The sequence below is a fragment of the Malus sylvestris genome, chromosome 16 (assembly GCF_916048215.2).
Source record: "Malus sylvestris chromosome 16, drMalSylv7.2, whole genome shotgun sequence".
Lineage (NCBI taxonomy): Eukaryota > Viridiplantae > Streptophyta > Magnoliopsida > Rosales > Rosaceae > Malus > Malus sylvestris.
Window position 1 is genome coordinate 26,889,666 of NC_062275.1, and position 17,878 is coordinate 26,907,543.

A 17,878-nucleotide genomic window follows, 5' to 3' on the forward strand; every position below is an offset into this window, starting at 1 on the left:
GATTCAATGGGACATTTGTGGACCAATCCAACCAACCTGCAGACCATTTAAATATTTTATGGTGTTGGTTAATCCATCGACAAGATGGTCACATGTTTGCTTGTTATCCACACGCAACGCCGCATTTGCTAAACTCCTAGCTCAAATCATTAAGCTAAGGGTTCACCACCCTGATTATCCGATCAAGTCGATTCAACTGGATAACGCTGGAGAGTTTACGTCACAGACTTTTGATGATTATTGCATGTCAGTAGGGATTGATGTGGAACATCCTATGCCCCATGTTTACACCCAAAACGGCCTGGCAGAAGCTTTCATAAAGCGCCTTCAATTGATAGCTCGGACTTTGGTTATGAGAACCAAACTACCGGTATTTGCCTGGGGCTATGCAATATTGCACACAGCTATGTTGTCGTCCTGAGGCCCACCGCTACCCAACTACATTCACCGTTACAGTTGGTCACGGGATACGAGCCTGACGTTTCGCATTTACGGCTGTTTGGGTGCGCCATTTATGTGCCAATAGCGCCGCCGCTACGTACCAAAATAGGTCCTCAGAGAAAAATGGGAATATATGTTGGTTATGATTCGCCATCAATTGTTCACTACTTAAAACCCTTGACAAGAGATCTCTTTACCGCACATTTTGCAAATTGTCACACTGATGAGATAGTCTTCTAGTCGTTAGGGGGAGATAAGCATGCTAACGTTCCCGTAGAATGCTAGGAATTGTCATCGTATGCTTCCACTATGTCTCATTTAGATCCCTGCACTGCCTAATCTGAAACTGAGGTGCATCGAATTATAGATCTTCAGAGCATTGCTCAAAGCATGCCAGATGCTTTTAATGATCTAGCAAAGGTGACAAGATCACATATACCCGCTGCAAACACACTTGCAAAGATAGATGTACCTCGTGTACGTCAACAACCTGCCTGGGAAGGCTGGACCGTCCCCGAAGATGGGGAGGCCGCACCCTCTATGGGCAAGGTACATTGGCGACTAGCCAATCATCTACTTCGACCCTGAAGCGTGGCAAACCCCTTGGTTCAAAGGATTCACAACCCTGGAAGAGGAAAATGGCACCAACTAGTTACCCTAGTTTGAATCCGACCATTGCTCAACGCATGAGGTTATTATAGATTACGGTGATGCTTCAGATGAAACATATCGACCTCCCGAGAATCACGAGATTTCGGTTCACTACACAGTATTGGATGAGGTTTGGAATAGGAATGAGATGATTGTCGATGATGCATTAGCGTACTTAGTAGCTACGAGCATCATGCTTAGCGATGACATTGAACCACGTTTCGTCGATGAATGCCGACGTAGAACCGATTGGTCAAACTGGAAACAAGCAATCCAGGTCGAACTCGATTCGCTCGCAAAACGTAAGGTATTTGGACCTATCGTTCTTACACCACCACGCGTGAAGCCTGTTGGCTACAAGTGGGTTTTCATGAGGAAGCGTAATGAGAATAATGAAATAGTGCGATACAAAGCACGCCTCGTAGCACAAGGCTTTTCTCAACGCCCAGGGATTGATTACGAGGAGACGTATTCCCCCGCAATGGACGTTATAACGTTCCGCTACCTAATCAGTTTGGTAGTTTTCGAAAAACTGAATATGTAGCTTATGGACGTGGTAACCAGCGTATCTCTATGGGGATCTAGATACGGAAATTTATATGAAAGTTCCAGAAGGACTTCCATTGACTGGTTCAAATAGTTCTAAACCACGGAATACTGTCTCAATTAGGTTGAGAAGGTCACTCTATGGATTAAAACAATCTGGGCAGATGTGGTATAACTGTCTGAGTGATATTTGACAAGTCATGGTTATGTGAACAACGAACTATGCCCATGCGTGTTCATAAAGAAGTCATATTCCGGATTTGCAATCGTTGCAGTTTATGTCGATGACATGAACCTCATTAGGACTCCCGCAGAGCTTGAGGAAATTGCTACACATTTGAAATCAGAATTTGAGATGAAAGATATTGGGAAAACTCGATACTATCTTGGTTTGGAGATCGAGTATTGTTCGGATGGAATCCTAGTACATCAATCGAACTACACCCAAAAGGTGTTGCGATGTTTTAATGAGGATAAAGCGAAGCCTTCTAGTACACCCATGGTCGTTCGAACTCTAGATGCTAAACGAGATCCCTTCCGTCCAAAGGAGGATGAGGAAGAGATTTTAGAACCCGAAGTTCCTTACCTAAGTGCAATTGGGGCTTTATTGTACTTGGCTCAGTGCACTGGACCCGACAACTCCTTCACTGTGAATCGATTGGCTAGATACAGTAATGCGCCCACACGCAGGCACTAGAATGGTGTTAAAGACATTTTCCGCTACCTCAAAGGTACTATGGATTTGGTTTGTTCTATACTCGTGAATCTCTTAGTGTTGCCGCCCCTTATGGCCCTCAGATTGATTCTCGCCTTGTTGGTTACGCAGATGCTGGATATCTGTCTGATCCACATAGAGCACGTTCTTAAACGGGTTATGTCTTTACTGTTGGAAACACCGCTATATCTTGGAAGTGTACCAAGCAAACGCTAGTTTTGACTTTGTCTAACCATGTTGAGATTCTCGCCTACATGAAGCATCGCGTGAGTGCTTTTGGCTGAGAGAAGTTATGGAACATATTCGAAGCACTAGTGGTCTTACATCAGTTGTTGACCTTCCTACGACAATGCAGCATGTATCGAGCAGCTGAAGAAGGGATACATCAAGGGAGACAACACCAAGCACATAGCGTCGAAGTTCTTTTACTCACACTAGCAGCAGCAGCATCAGAACATTGAAATCAAGCAAATCCGTTCCCAGGACAACCTGGTCGATCTTTTTACCAAGTCATTGCCCAAGTCTACATTTCAGAAGCTTGTCCAAGGAATTAGTATGAGTAAATTATCTGAGTTGAATCGCTTGTAGTTCTCTTATTTAGAAGTTATGTCTAACTCAGGAGGAGTATTTAGAAGTATACTCATATGATCTTAATGTACTCTTTTTCCTACAATTAGGAGCATTTTTCCCACTGGGTTTTTGCTACCTAACGAGGTTTTAATGAGGCACCCATCCTAGGATGATTATACTCCGCTAAGTTTACTACCTTCGTCCAGTTTGACGTTCGTTTTAGACATTATGCATACTTCTCACTTTTCTCCTTATTCTATGGGTTTTCCCCATGCCTTGGGTTTTACCATAGCGAGGTTTTGTGAGTTTTACTACAAATGCATATTTCACTTAAATTTGAGACTTGCGATCACCCGTTATGTCGATGACTTCATCAACTACTCTGCTAAAGATTTGATACGATGGTTAGTTGAGTATTTACACACTCAAGGGAGAGTGTTGCAGTCATATTTGGAATAAGAATGTGATTGTATAAAATCCTAAGGAATCTGGGAAAATATCTTATATTCCTATTAGGATTAAATTACTTATTAAATATTGTAATCCTAAAAGGAAAGATTTTACCCTTCCTACTACTATAAATAAAGGCACAATGAAGTGAATCAAACACACATCACAATTAAATCAATCTCTCTTCTCTCTCAATATTGCCAAACCCCTCTCTCTAAACCCTAGATCGTTCAATCTCAAATAGGCCTATAACAATTATCTTTTTTTTGTTGTTAATGTTATTACTGATGTTGACTTTTTAACATCTACTTTGGAGATGCTTAGCAATTTCAAACATATTTAGTATTTTGCACGGATAACTTACGAATGAAGATTTTAGGCTTAAATGTCAAATCGGTCGAGAATGCAGAAACAAAGCCAAAAACACTTTAAACATAACCACATAACTAACAGAGGATACCACTTTAAACATAACCACATAACCATTTCAAGAGTGCACCAAACTGCTTAACAAAAATATCTTCTGATCTCATAATCTCTCATCCAACCAATTCAAAAACATCGAACACTACATGCAATTTGAAGAAAGGAACAAGTAAAGATTACGACATAATATGTAACTCGGTAGCGACAGAGTTATGACTAGATTAATCAAAGAGAGAGAATCCCATGTCATCATCGCTCTCCTCCTTCTCTTCCTTCTTCTCCTCAGCTGCGGGAGCCTCTGCAGCAGCCGCTGCACCACCTCCTGGAGCCGCAGCAGTAGCACCACCTCCAATGAAGGCACCGCCACCACCACCGCCACCAACGATCACCTGAACCAATTAAGTTTCAACATACAAATTCAGCACCACAACACGATAACTTAAAAAGAGACTAACACGCATAAACAATTTATAACACCCACACTTGGTTTTCAAAGTTCTTTGATGCTGTAGCATTTGTCTAAAACAACTGGTCTTACGGGGCAATAAAAAGGCATACAAGCATCGACTCATGATTATGGATGCCTCAAACGATTGGATCATATTTTACACGTAAAACAAGTCATACAATTAGGCATAGTAACGAAAGCAACCACAGACGATTTGAGCAAACACAATTCAAACTGGTTTGAAGCAAAAACCCAAACACAAGGGATGTGGAACAGATTTTACATGTCAAACAAAAAATACAGTTTGGCAGAGTAACGAATGCATCCACGAACGAATTGAGCGAACATAATTCTGACTAATTTGAAGCAAAAACCCAAACCCAAACCCAAGGGTGGAGCATATTTTACATGTAAAACAAGTCATACAATTTGGCAATGTAACGAATGCGTCCGCAAACGATTTGGGCAATCATAATTCTACAGTTCACTCCATCATTATTATTATTTTACTTTTGCAACAATCGACTACATTTCTGGGAAAGCCTATAACAAATTAAAAGATCAAAAAATAACAAATTAACAGATCAAAAAGATCAGAGAGATCAAGAAACAATAAACAACAAAACAAATCAAATCAAATCCCAGATTTGAATTTTCCATGTCAACTGAAAACCGTAAGCAAAATACAGAACTGAAGAATCAAAGGCATAGGAGGCTAGGACCAATAATACAACACGAGATTTAGGGGGAGGGAGAGAGAGAGAGACCTGGAAGACGGCTGAGGTGGGAGTGACAGGAGAGTAGGAGGTCTGGACACCGCCGGAGGAGTCGGAAGAGAGAGCGGACTGGACAAGCTTCCTCTGGAGCTCGAATGTGGATGGAGCGGTGGCCTCAAGGTCTCCATTCTGCTGCTTGGCGCACCACTCTCCCCCGGAGGTCCTCAACACGAAGGTGAACACTCCCATGGCGAATCGAAAACGCTAACCCTAACGATGGTTTCTGTGATGTAGATTTTGGCGCTTTGAGACGACACGGGCAAGACGGCTGTTTACTCTGAGTTTTGCTCTATATGTACAATACGATGCCAAAACCCTAGCAGCCGCTTAACAATTCACAAAGACAAATTTCACCCTATCATCTTTCACAATTCCATTTCTACTTTTTTATTGGTTGTGGTTCGACCACTGTTCTAAAAAAGCGGCTGATCACCGTCCTGATTAATGCTTATGCGTTTGAAAATTAAGAAATGGTGCATAGACCTGATGAGGCATCCACCTAGACCACCTAGGCACCCTCTTAGGTTACGACTCACTTAGACAGAAAATAGATAACTTTCATTTTGTATTTTATTTTTTTTTTAATAAATTGTAAGAGACTTGCTTAATAGTTAAGTGAACACATATTATATGCTTGTTCCCCATGTTTTTATTATGTTCTAATACTTCATAATATATATGTCATTCTATTTTGTAGTTTATGATGAAATTATATATATTTTAAATATAAACAGACACTAATTTACACGAAATATAATAGATTTACTTAAATCCGCCTAGTCTGCCTAAGCGCTCGCCTAGACCCTGCTTAGGCGCCTAGGCGCTAGGCTCTAGCCCGTCACCCGATTAGCGCTTAGCGTCTTTTATAACCTTGGGTTCGACCAGTAACAAATTAGATTTATCAGCCTTAAGGTGCATCACGCTCTAAAACATGCAGGAATTTCATATATATAGGGAGGGAATGGCTGAATCCAAGGAGGAACAGGTTTTGGCTTTTTGAATTATCTTAAGACTCTAAGAATTAGGTAGAGAGTGTTGGAATGTGATTAGGATTCCTCCTTACAGCTGGAGATAGGATGAGATAAGGTTGAATAAGATATGATAAGATAAGATAAGATAAGATCCTCTCCAACTAGGATTCCTCTTTCTTGTGTAATTTCTTGTCATCCAAGCCTCAACTTTAATTTCTCCAGATTTTAGCACATATCTAGCACCATTTAAACACCAAAAACATCCAGCCCATATGCTATCCACACATGCTATCCAATCAAAGTTCAGAACTGCTCCAAATTGCTCCATTTTGCCATTTATTATCATCTTTACCAACTGGACCTTCAATAATCCGAAAATAACTTAAATTACTACAATAAATGGAAATTAACTAAGTAAATGCAAAGAAATAAAATAACAAAGTCACATAATTATGCTCCTGTCATTACTGAACTTCATAGTACTAACAATCTTGTCTTCAGGCTCTAGAACCCGAAGGCTGAGACGTGTTCTTTCCTCAGCCGGAGTTGCAAGATTTAGAAGTCATCAGCGCACCTAACACCATATCAACATTCATTCAGTCCTCGGCCGAGCTTGGCTAACGAGTTGGTAGGCCCTGCATTCAACCAAAGGACACTTATTAGCTATTCAGCATGCGCACCACGTAAGCTAAGTAGTTTGTTAGGGTCAACACAAGTATACCCCCCTATATTTTAAAAATTACAGTCTTTACACCTACATTATGTCTTTGCCAATTATTATATTACATTAAATACCGTATTCTTTTTAATCATTTAACATATTCACATCAATTTATATAAAAGTTTATCATACACTTAGACATTTTGTCTTTGTTAAAACACTTTTACAAATACTCAACAACTTTATTTTGCAATTGTTTATTCTCATAGTATAACAGAATCAGTTTTTGTTTAAAAAGCACATCAATGCCAAACTAGTCCTTAATTCATGTAGAAGTTCACTTTCCATGAGCTTGACTTGTTGATTCATATGCAATAAGCATTGAATATTATAATTATCAATGTTTATTGGAAAACAGCATGTAAATGTATTTTGTGTATATATATAAAAAGTTTAAATCATTGTTGTGCAAAAGTATAATATTTATAAAATAATATAGAAACTAAATGATATGTTATTTTAATGGGAAAACAAATGAGTTGCATCACCCCTCTAGGAAGCGAACAGAAGAAACATTCATATGAGCCTTCATTCTGCCATAGACCACATTATAATAGTAACTTCTGGTGAGGGATGGTGAACATTATGCTAGTCTTGGTAATGAAAGCCCTCAAACGATCGAAGGATAAGCTCATTCCATTTAGCATCATCATGAGTTGCTTTGTGGGAGACAAATCCCAAACCAAGGGTGTATTACCTTTGGAAGTCATGATTGTTGGTCAATCGTACATGACGACATTTTTCATTGTCAATTCAAAGACCGAGTATAATGCTTTGTTCGGCCAGGATTGGATCCACCAAGCCAATTGCATCTCATCTTCATTGTATCAAGTTTTAATCTTCTGATATGGTAAGTCGGTTGTAGTATATGTAGCCGATAGTCAGCCATTCGAAACCAACATGATCCAATCTAACTATTATGATGAAAACATCGACTACATCACACTTCAAGGCTTTAAAGCTGACAGGGCAGCCAATAAGGATATCTATTTAAAAAGCCATCGAGGTTAGCACCGAAACAATTCAATAGGATTTGGTAACACTTGGTCTGGTTGACAACCTGTCTGATGGTTAGTACAACCATTCATGAGAGACGACATGCCACAGTTTCATTGATCATGGAACGTCTGCTGGCCCATTAGTATGCAATTTCCCAAGACCTTAACTCTGGGATTAACTTTATTGAGTTCCTTGCCGAAGTGTATAACGATGAAACTTTTCCCCTCAAGAAGGTTAATGCAGCTCTTGCCGAACTTGAAGATAACAAGCCATTAGTCTAAGACCCTTTAGAGGAAATTAATGTAAGAACAACCGATGATCATCAGCCTCTTTTTATTAGTGCTTTATTACATCGGCCCTTAAAGGCCAAGCTTTGTTATTTGTTCATTAAGTTCAAAGATTTTTTTGCTTGGAGTTACCACAAAATGTCTGGTTGAACATGAGTTTAAAATAAAGAAGGATGCAAACCATTTCGCTAACCACCAAGATGATTTTCGACCGAAGTGTAGGTCGGCATCAAACACAAGATTGTTCATCTATTAAATATCGACTTCATTAGGATAGCTTGGTATGTGGAGTGGCTGGTGAACATTATGCCGGTCTGAAAAAGAATGGTGCTTTTCTGATCTGCATTGATTTTCACAATTTGAATTTGGCAACTCCTAAAGATGAATACACAATGCCAATATCTGATTTGCTAATCGACGCCGAGACCATTCATGAGATTCTCTCTTTCATGGATGGCCATGCTGACTACAACTAAATTTTCATTACCGAAGCAAATGTGCATAAAACATCCTTTCGATGCCCATGTGCTCTTAGCACATACGAATGGGTTGTGATGTCGTTTGGCCTGAAAAATGTTGGCGCTACGTATCAACTTGTGATGAATACTATTTTCCATGATCTTTTTAGCTGTTGAGGTAGATATTAACGATATTATAATCAAGTCTTGAAGGCGCCACTCTCATATCCTTTTCTATATAGGTTCAAGGGCGAAGACGTTGAGATCGACATGGTTCACATGCAAGATAATTTTTGGACCATGTATTTCAACAAGTTAAGTACCATAACATTAGCCGGTGTTGGTATAATCATTCAGTTACCAAAATGACAGTGTTGGTTATTCACTTTTAAACTCGACTTTGACTGCACCAACAACCAAACCAAGTATGAAGCGTTGGTAATTAGTCTTAGAATGGTGAATGACTTAAAAGTAACTAGAGTTCTAGTGTTAGGAAACTTATAGGTTATGATTAACCAAATCAAAGGCATTTTTCGTTGCATGAGTTGCACGTTGGCTCTTTATCACATGGTCACCACCTTCTTCGCCAGCATGTTCTCTGGCATCATGTGCAAACACATCTCACGAATCCAAAGTAATGATGCCAATGAACTCGCCCAAATAGCCTTCGACACACAATTCACGAGGGATGAGATGAGCTGGGTAGTCACGGTCGGAATTGATTACTCTCGATCTGGTTAATCAACAAGCTGATAAGCAGTGAGGTTTAATCAAAACCTGAGTCATGTCATTGCATGATTAGAACCCGAGTCCCAAAATATATTACACAGTTGAGGTAAGATGAAGTAAAGCCCGCACTATATTCCGACTCCACCCCTAGAATTTCCAAACTAGAAATATACTTTCTCCATATTTGTCACTATCAAGCAAAATTAGGCAAGATGAAGTTAAGCCCTAATATCATAATAGCCTCATTTTCTTCTTGCAATTTATTCCATAACATTCATCCATTACCCTCCCATATGTGACATCCTCCTCGCAGTCTTCGCATATGGGTTTAACTTTAGTAAGGTGTTGAGGGGGTTCTTCTTCTTCCTTGGAACTTTCTCTTATCCTCATGAGAGTTTTTTGACGACGATTGAACCTCGTCAAAGTTTATGATCCTCATCAAGTCTGTTGTATAGTCTTCATAGCAAAGTTTTGCATGCGAGGGGTGACGCTTGTCTCCCCCAAATAGTTGTACTTTTTGTGCCTATTCATGGGAATTTGATAATAAACATGTAATTGCGTGATTTTTCTCATCCTTCGCTTCCTTGTTCATAGAATAAAACTTTAATATGATAAATCTTTCCAAAGTAAATGAACTATTAGAGAAAGCGACTAACAGAGCGAAACACGAGTAAGCTTGTGGGCCTGAGACAAAGCTTAAAGCTTGTGGAACCATGATTTTCTAGGGCCAGAGCAAGTGAATCGGAATATAGTTACCTTAGAAGCTCGGTCATGAACTGGATAGCTTTGAGCGGGGCTAGATTAACGGAGTAGTGGTGCCACCATCATCCTATTTCGGAGCAATAAGCGAAGTCTGAGTGACTTTACCATAATGACCATGCTTGTTCTGCAAGACACATGGATCTAATTTGGGTTGAAATTAGCCAGATTCTCCATATGTCTTGGAGTTCCTACAATCTAAGAATTGGCGTGCGCCCCAAATAATCACACTTCTAAAGAGAACACAATATCTACTTCTAGATATCCTCTAGGATTCTCCCAGCTTAGAACAAAGATTCTTTTCTAAAAAGGTCTCTCCTGTTTGGTATAAATATGCCCTTCAAGGGTTTGTCTCTGTAACGCAAGTATTGCACTTTAATTTTCTTGTCCACTACTTGAGTCTTATATTTATTTACTAACTTGACATTTGAAGAGGCTTTGGCCTGCATGGCCCCCCTCGAGGTTTCAAGCCTGCTCACGGTTGTTTATTGTTTTATAAGTTACTCAGATTTGTTCCTTCATTATCCACGGTGGTGCACGAATTTGGTTCCAACAATTGGTGCTTTCATTGAGAGTGAACTCATATTCCTCTCAATCAAATCACTCTACCCTTATGGAGACCCCTCCTAAACCATCATATTGTGTTCGTGTCATCCCCACGCATGATGTTGACCTCAAGAACAATGGGGTTTCCACCATAGATCCTACATGGGAAGATCTGATGGAAATATGTCCATATGTGGAAGACATCTGAGTGAGCCCTCTAGCCAAAGAACAAGCAAGACTCGTCGTCCTGAAGATGTGAATGAATGATCTTGAAGATGTCGTCTCCCGTTTTAAGGAGGTATCGATCCAGGAAATTCCCACCTAGATCCCAACAAAAATTGTTGATCTGAGCCCAGATGCATCGCTCCAACGACCTTCTCCTAAAAGATAATGTAGAAAATCTAGAAGGCTTGATGGTCTTTATCCTGCCTGGTACATCGTGCAAGAAGCCTCAAATGGTGGCTTCAATTAACAAATCATTAATTATCGACTCTAACATCTTGGTGTGCTCTTTTCGAGACTTGAAAGATGTCTACTCTCCCCACGATGACACCTTTATCGTTAAGGTGCAAATCTCTAACGCCCTAGTCAGCTGGGTCTTGGTGGACAATGGATCAGTAGTAAACATCATCTTCAAAAACGTTGCTAAGAAGATGAGTATTTTTTTACAACACCAACAAGGGAAAAAACACCATCCACACATTCATTGGGCCACCGTCTGATCCCTAGGGACGTTGAAGCTATGGTTCAAGCAGAACCTTACAACCATCTGGTGACCTTCCATGTTATGGACTGCCCAACTCAACACAACGCCATTCTTGGTTGAAACGAGCTGCACAAGATGATGGTCGTTTCATAAACTTACCATCAGCTGCTCTGCTACCCCACTCTAGTTAGGGTAAAGGAGATAAGGGAGACCAAGCTGTGGCACACTGATGTGCTTTTGAGAGCATGAACATAATCCAAAAATGAGAGGAAAACTCTAGCACTCCCATGGACGAGTCAGCATAGTAATCACAATCGGCAGGTCAACAGACAAGTTACAAAGAATTCGACCTAAATCTCGATCCCCAAGACTACAACACTTCTAGGAATCAAAGGCCGATAAGGATGCCATATAAATTAGCCTAGGTCCCGACAAGCTAGAGCACAAAGCCAGGATTGAATGAAAGCTGATCAATCAAGAGAAAGAAATATTCACTAACTTCTCACGAGCCAACAAATATGTGTTTGCCTAGTTCGCAGAAGATATACCCGCGATCGATCATTCCATGATCTACCATCGCCTCCACTTAAACACAACTACCAGACCAGTTATCTAGCGTAAATGAAATCACATAATTGAATGAAGCAAGATCATAAAATTCGAGATGACAAACTCAAGGACACCAACTTCTTAGTTGAAGTACATCATCCAGACTGGCTGGCCAATGTCGTGGTGGTGCAGAAGGAAAACGGCAAATGGAGAGTGTGCGTAGACTTCACTGATTTGAACAAGGCATACCCAAAAGATTTGTATCCTCTTCCGCATATTGGCCTGCTAGTAGATTCGATAGCAAAGCACGAGATGCTAAGCTTCAAGGATGTTTAATCTGGATAAAATCAGATAAAGATGAATGAGCTGGACATGGAAGCAACGTCCTTTGTTGTTGACTAAGGTACATGGTACAAAGTTATGCCTTTTGGTCTAAAAAATACAAGGGCAACCTATCAAAGGCTTGTCAGTTGAATCTTCAAAGAAAAGATCGAAGAGACTATGGAAGTTTACGTAGATGATATGGTCGTAACATCGGTAACTTTCAGTTACTTACCATGTTCACAGTTGTTGGCTTGATCTCAAGGCGGGAAAGATATCGCAAAGCTTATATGGATGCGGACAGTTTTGCAAACATTTGACATTATATGACCATCCTTGTGTCTTGTTTGGTAACTTTCGTACGATTGTCATTCCTAGGTTTAATTTGACAGGTATGGTTGAAAGATCAGTAGAGAAAACTTTACTATTGCATATACAACACATGAGGCTGAGTGATGATAAGTGCATTATTTGATATTATTTCATATCATTTATCCCTATGTTTTGTTAACAAATTGATCTTAAAAGAACCTTATTACTTACCTTTTTCTAGTTTCAGCCAATCTGCGCACGCATGATGTTTTTGGTGATAATTCGACTTTCTGGAGGAATTTTGATGCAAGGCCAGTTGGAGAAGGAAGCTAAGAGGCTGAAGCTCGTTGTATCCGAATTTTATAATTTTCCATGAAGCTAAATGTTCCAGTTTAACAAATCAATCCCGCAGAAGTTGCAATCCCGTCAGTATTGTGCAGCTGTGAGAGAATGATAATTTGAAAGCTTTCCCGATTTTTCTTAGTGGCGTGAGATATATGCTTGGAAAGATAAGAGATAAAGTTACATTTTCTATATTTTTACAGAATTTTCCATAAGATAAATCAACCCCAAATTTGGTGTGCAAGACAGATGACGTGTTTCCCAAGCCAATAACGATTCTTTCCTAGTTTGTTTATTAATTATTTAGGATAGTTTCTACCAGACTTTTTAAGGTTTTTCTAGACTAAATATATTACCCTAAGCTCTCTGAAGACTGGGCAAAAAATACACAAAATTCGTCCAAAAGGGAGGGAAGCTTAGCATGGGTTTTACCATTCTTTTCTGGGTTTTATCTTCTTACATGACTTCTGTGTGATATTTATTATGACTATGTGTAACTAAACTAATTTTCTATGGTTTATGATGAAATCATGACATGATTATTTCCGAAGTACCTTGTTGATTATTATTCAATTACATGCCATGTTTAATTCCTAATCTTTGTGTTTAATTTATTCTAGTTTCGAATGTTCTTGTGACTGGCCATCTTTGTGAACTTGTTTGTAGATAATATGATAAATCTCAGAGGATAACCAATCAATTAGGTTTATTGGAACTAAGATTAAGAAGAGTAGATAAACTAGTGAGGATGACCAATATCAAGCTAGTCCTACTTGGTTGACATGATTCTTCTACGCATAATGGGTTTTTGTGTTTAACTGTATGCCTAACCAATATGATATAGTTATTGTATTTAGATACATGAGTTGATGTCTGACCCCGGATTAATTCATATCTTAGAAAAAACAACCTTAAATATTGGCATGGTAATTGGATAGTAATCGGCTTGAAGAAAAGGGAATAGGATTGTTATTGGTGGATTCATGACCTTTTTTTTCATAAACTAGAAATGCAATATCCCGGCAAAGATGCCAAAGATTACAAGAAGACCTACAATGAGGCAAACAAGCACAAACACCAGCTACAGAAACAGTAGTGCAAGGAGGTAGAAAGAAAATCATTGTGTTTAGAGTTTCATGACCTTAGGCTTTCATCACCTTAATTTGTTTCGAGTTTCATTCGTTGTGTGTTTTCATTATTATCTTTCTGGTTTGAATAAGTTGGAGTTTTAATTATTTTTCGTAATCAATTAAGTTAAGTTTCGTGTAATCAACTGGTTTAATTGGTGTTAAAGTAATCCTTGTGAAATCGACCTCGTATTTGCATATACTCCTACAATTGATTCGTGCGCTTGCGAGTTGAATTGGGTTTAAATTAATCTATTTTTTAGGTTAGTTTAAATATACATCAAGTGACATGTCAGAATTCCTCAACTCATTGGCTTCGTTCATCAAATATTAACATCAGAGAGCCAAATGCTTACCTTTTCAAGTATTGACTGGAGGTACAAGGTTGATGCCAAAGGAGGTGGTCTGCGGTGGTGCCGATAGAAATGGTGGTGTAGAATTTGAGGCGTAATGGTTCGAGTCAGCGGGTGGACTGCAGTGACTTTCCGGTGTAAATGTGCTTGTACTTTTTATTTGCTTCATTTAATCATTCGAAAACTATACACCAAATCAATCGAGTAAGTATTACCCAAGACCGAAAAAATTGCTCATGTTGCTCTCCTATATGTGATTCAAACGAGGTAAAACAAAAAGCTCAATGCCAAAAATTGTTCAAGGATACGCGTTTGAAACACTACTAAACTTTTAACCTCGAATGGATAGCAACCACTCCTCCAACAAGGTTTTCATATTCAACTTGTTGGAAACCTGCATCTGCAATCATCAAAGCAAGCTTGTACTACAATCATAAAGAATATAACAAAAGCTACAAGAGCTACGAGCAGTATCAATCAAAATCCAGATAATACTGAAACAGAGAATTCAAGTATGGAATCTGAAAACAAAACCTGTGGGGGGAAACGACGGATACTCTCTACCAAGTACTGGTAAGATTCTCTATCTCCTGCAACGAGCTCTCCCAGCGCGGGAATGACTGAGAATGAGTAATAATCATAGCTGCACGAGGACGGAAACCTTAAAATTACACAACTAGAAGAAATATACCAGAAAGAAAAACAAGGGTCTATCATATGGTAACATAGTCAAACATTGATAATAAAATATTCTACTGTGCGAGTAACACTGTCAAATGGCGCTGTGCTAAAATCCAAACAATGTGGCACCGTGTGATTGTCCCACATGCACCGTTCCCACCACAATATGACAATAGTGCCCACCATAACAATATTTGTCAATGACTCAAATCTCTAGAGGAAAAGATTGTTCTCTAAGATCGACTTGTCTTGACTACACTTCGGAAGTTTGAACACCATCCCATTTCAACAAAAATACGACTTGTGTAAATATCAAATGACACATGTTCATGCCAGTTTGCCATGCACTGTATGCGCATGCACATTCAAGTATGTCGTGCTTGTAAATAAAGAAAATCAATAAATGTTAAACTAAAGGGAGAATTCGTTTCCCCAACCACCCTCCCCCAATTTCTACAAGGAAGAGCAGCTGCATAAGTGTCAAATTTTCATAACAAAAGAATAACGTTTATGAAATAAATCTTTTTTTTTTTAATTTATCACAAAAATAAAGACTATCTATGACATTCTCTGAACAAAGATGATGATGCCTTTTCTTTTTCAGTAAACTAAAATGAGATTCCATCATAGGTACATGTTCTGTTGAGAATATCGCATTTAAGAATGGGAAAAACAAGAACAAACTCTGGAAATTGAAAAAACAAATAACCAAGATAAATAACACCAAGAATTTACGTGGTTCGGCAATATGTGCCTACGTCCACGGGACAGCAACAACAATCTTTCACTATATCAATAATGAGTATAACTAATCTTGCCAAATCTCTAGAACTAGGACTTGACGAAAAACCTGAAAGAACAAGAACAAGAAATACATTATGTCTTTTCTTTTCTCTCGCACACACTTTACAATATTCTCTCACTCTAATCCCTTGAGTGGTATACAATTTATTGTTTTGCTCCCTTCAATTCAAAACTAGTACAATAGCCCCTTTATATAGACATAATAAAGGTCTTCTTATGTAAGGATTATTAATCCTAATTGGAAACTAGTTATAAAACCTACTCAAATTGAGAAACTAACTCCAATTGGGAAAACAACTCCAATTGGGAAAACAATTTAATCCTCTAAGACTATAATTCCTTATAGACTTAGGACAACTTATCATGGGCTGGAAAAACCTAACATGTACTTTGGAAAGTGTGATTTTAACGTAACCAAGTGTCAAGAATCCTTACAATTCTTTGAATACAGGAATGTCTACATGGTTCAATTCAAGGCACAGGAACCTTCCTCCACGCTTTAGCACTCTATTAACGAAACCATAAAAAGAAAATACGATAAGTATATCAAGTTACAAACTACTTTAACGCCTCATCCTGCAGAAATACATAAATAACAGTTTACTCATAATCAAAATGACCACCGTAACAAAACATTAGCACAAAACTTATATCATGACTGCAAAAATTTCAGATATGCCCTAGAGGAAGATTGTTTCACTGGTTTTGCTACATATATTAGTAGTGTCAGCATATCGGTTTATTCCTCTAGTTTCGTTTTGATCAAGTTATATACTGCTAGTTTCATCTTACTTCGTATCCCCTCAGTAATACTTCACCTTTTTTAACTTCAAAGTTTCATCATTTAGAACTGCATATGCACACCAATAGCAAGATCTGTCCCAATCTTCAGCCCCACACCAATAAAAAATGACTCAGGTTTTCACTGGTTCTTTCTACCTACCGTATCTCTAGATATTGGCTCTTCATGTGTATCACCTTGAGCATATCCACAGGATTGTTTATAAAGGAAGACTTCCATATATCAAATGTAATGGAAATGGAAACCATTTGACATTTTTATTCTTCTTTACAGCAAAGCAGGAATAAAAATGTTTTATATATAAGTTTGCCTAGTTGTCTATAACATCTCAGAGAGAGAGAGAGAGAGAGAGAGAGAGAGAGAGAGAGAGAGAGAGAGAGAGAGAGAAAGAGAGAGAGAAAGCGAGAGAGAGGTGGAAACTGGCATGTTTCACAATGATGGACAATTTAACTACTCAAAATTAATTGAAATAAGTTACCTATTCAACAGTAGATGATACACAAGAAGAGATAGCATATTAAGTCTTCAATCATGCATACCTACAGTTATGTCACACTCGTACATAGGAAGTGACAGCCTATTTACAGAGACCATTTACGAATTTTCCATGATGATAATTTGATTTGCATTATTAGTAACTGTTAGCATATGTTAACCAGTACAGAGGTTTGACCTTACCGATAGGCTTCAGAAAGCACTTTCTCTGTGTGTAACATTCCTAATTCCAAATGCAATTGTGTAGCCATCCATTGTATTATCTCCAAAAGACAAGACTTCTGCGTCTCCGTCCACCCATAGAAGGGATTTGTCTTCTCCAATACCTATAAATTTCGGTACACAATTGTACATTTACAAAAAAAAGTAAAAGTTGTTTGTCCAATGTGTAAGGAGAATGCATAATGCAACCTAAGTCAAAGTCACAGCATTACCTTACCTCTCTCCAATGCCCTCTTCTTACCAACATTCAACATAGTAGGGTTTATGTCAGATACATAAATCTTAGTTTCTTCTTGTAAATCGTCTTTGAGAACATCTTCCATAGCTCTACGTCTGATGCTGTTTACCGAGTCTACTATTCTGAAGGCAACATCACCTGACAAAATAAAACTACCAGTAAGATTGACATATGCAATTAGAAGATTAAGAGCTTTAAATTAGGTTCGAACCAAAACAACTTATTTCTGTATTGTTTTAGACATGGAAACAGATTGTCTTATGAATTATATTAATTTTCTTTTTACATCTGGCGGATGCACTCCAGCACCCAGCAGGTAACACACCTGCAAGATCACCATCCACTCCATAATATATGATGGGAATCTTGGGATGGAGTCATTTGCGCCCAACTCCATTTTGGCCTTAGGGCAATTTAGCCTAACTTTCTTATT

At 38.7% G+C, this 17,878-nt stretch overlaps 1 protein-coding gene and 1 pseudogene across 1 annotated transcript; both read right to left on the reverse strand.

Annotated features, from left to right (window-relative positions):
- Positions 1 to 3,830: 3,830 nt before the first annotated feature.
- On the reverse strand, positions 3,831 to 5,341 carry LOC126607122 (60S acidic ribosomal protein P3-like). Its single transcript, XM_050274573.1, has 2 exons — positions 5,015 to 5,341; positions 3,831 to 4,188 (listed from the first exon to the last, which is right to left on the reverse strand). The coding sequence occupies exons 1-2, from the start codon at positions 5,210 to 5,212 to the stop codon at positions 4,021 to 4,023; spliced, it is 366 nt and encodes a 121-aa protein (XP_050130530.1). The 5' UTR covers positions 5,213 to 5,341; the 3' UTR covers positions 3,831 to 4,020.
- A 7,342-nt stretch (positions 5,342 to 12,683) lies between these two features.
- Positions 12,684 to 17,878, reverse strand: part of LOC126609249 (uncharacterized) — a 36,547-nt pseudogene continuing 31,352 nt past the window's right edge.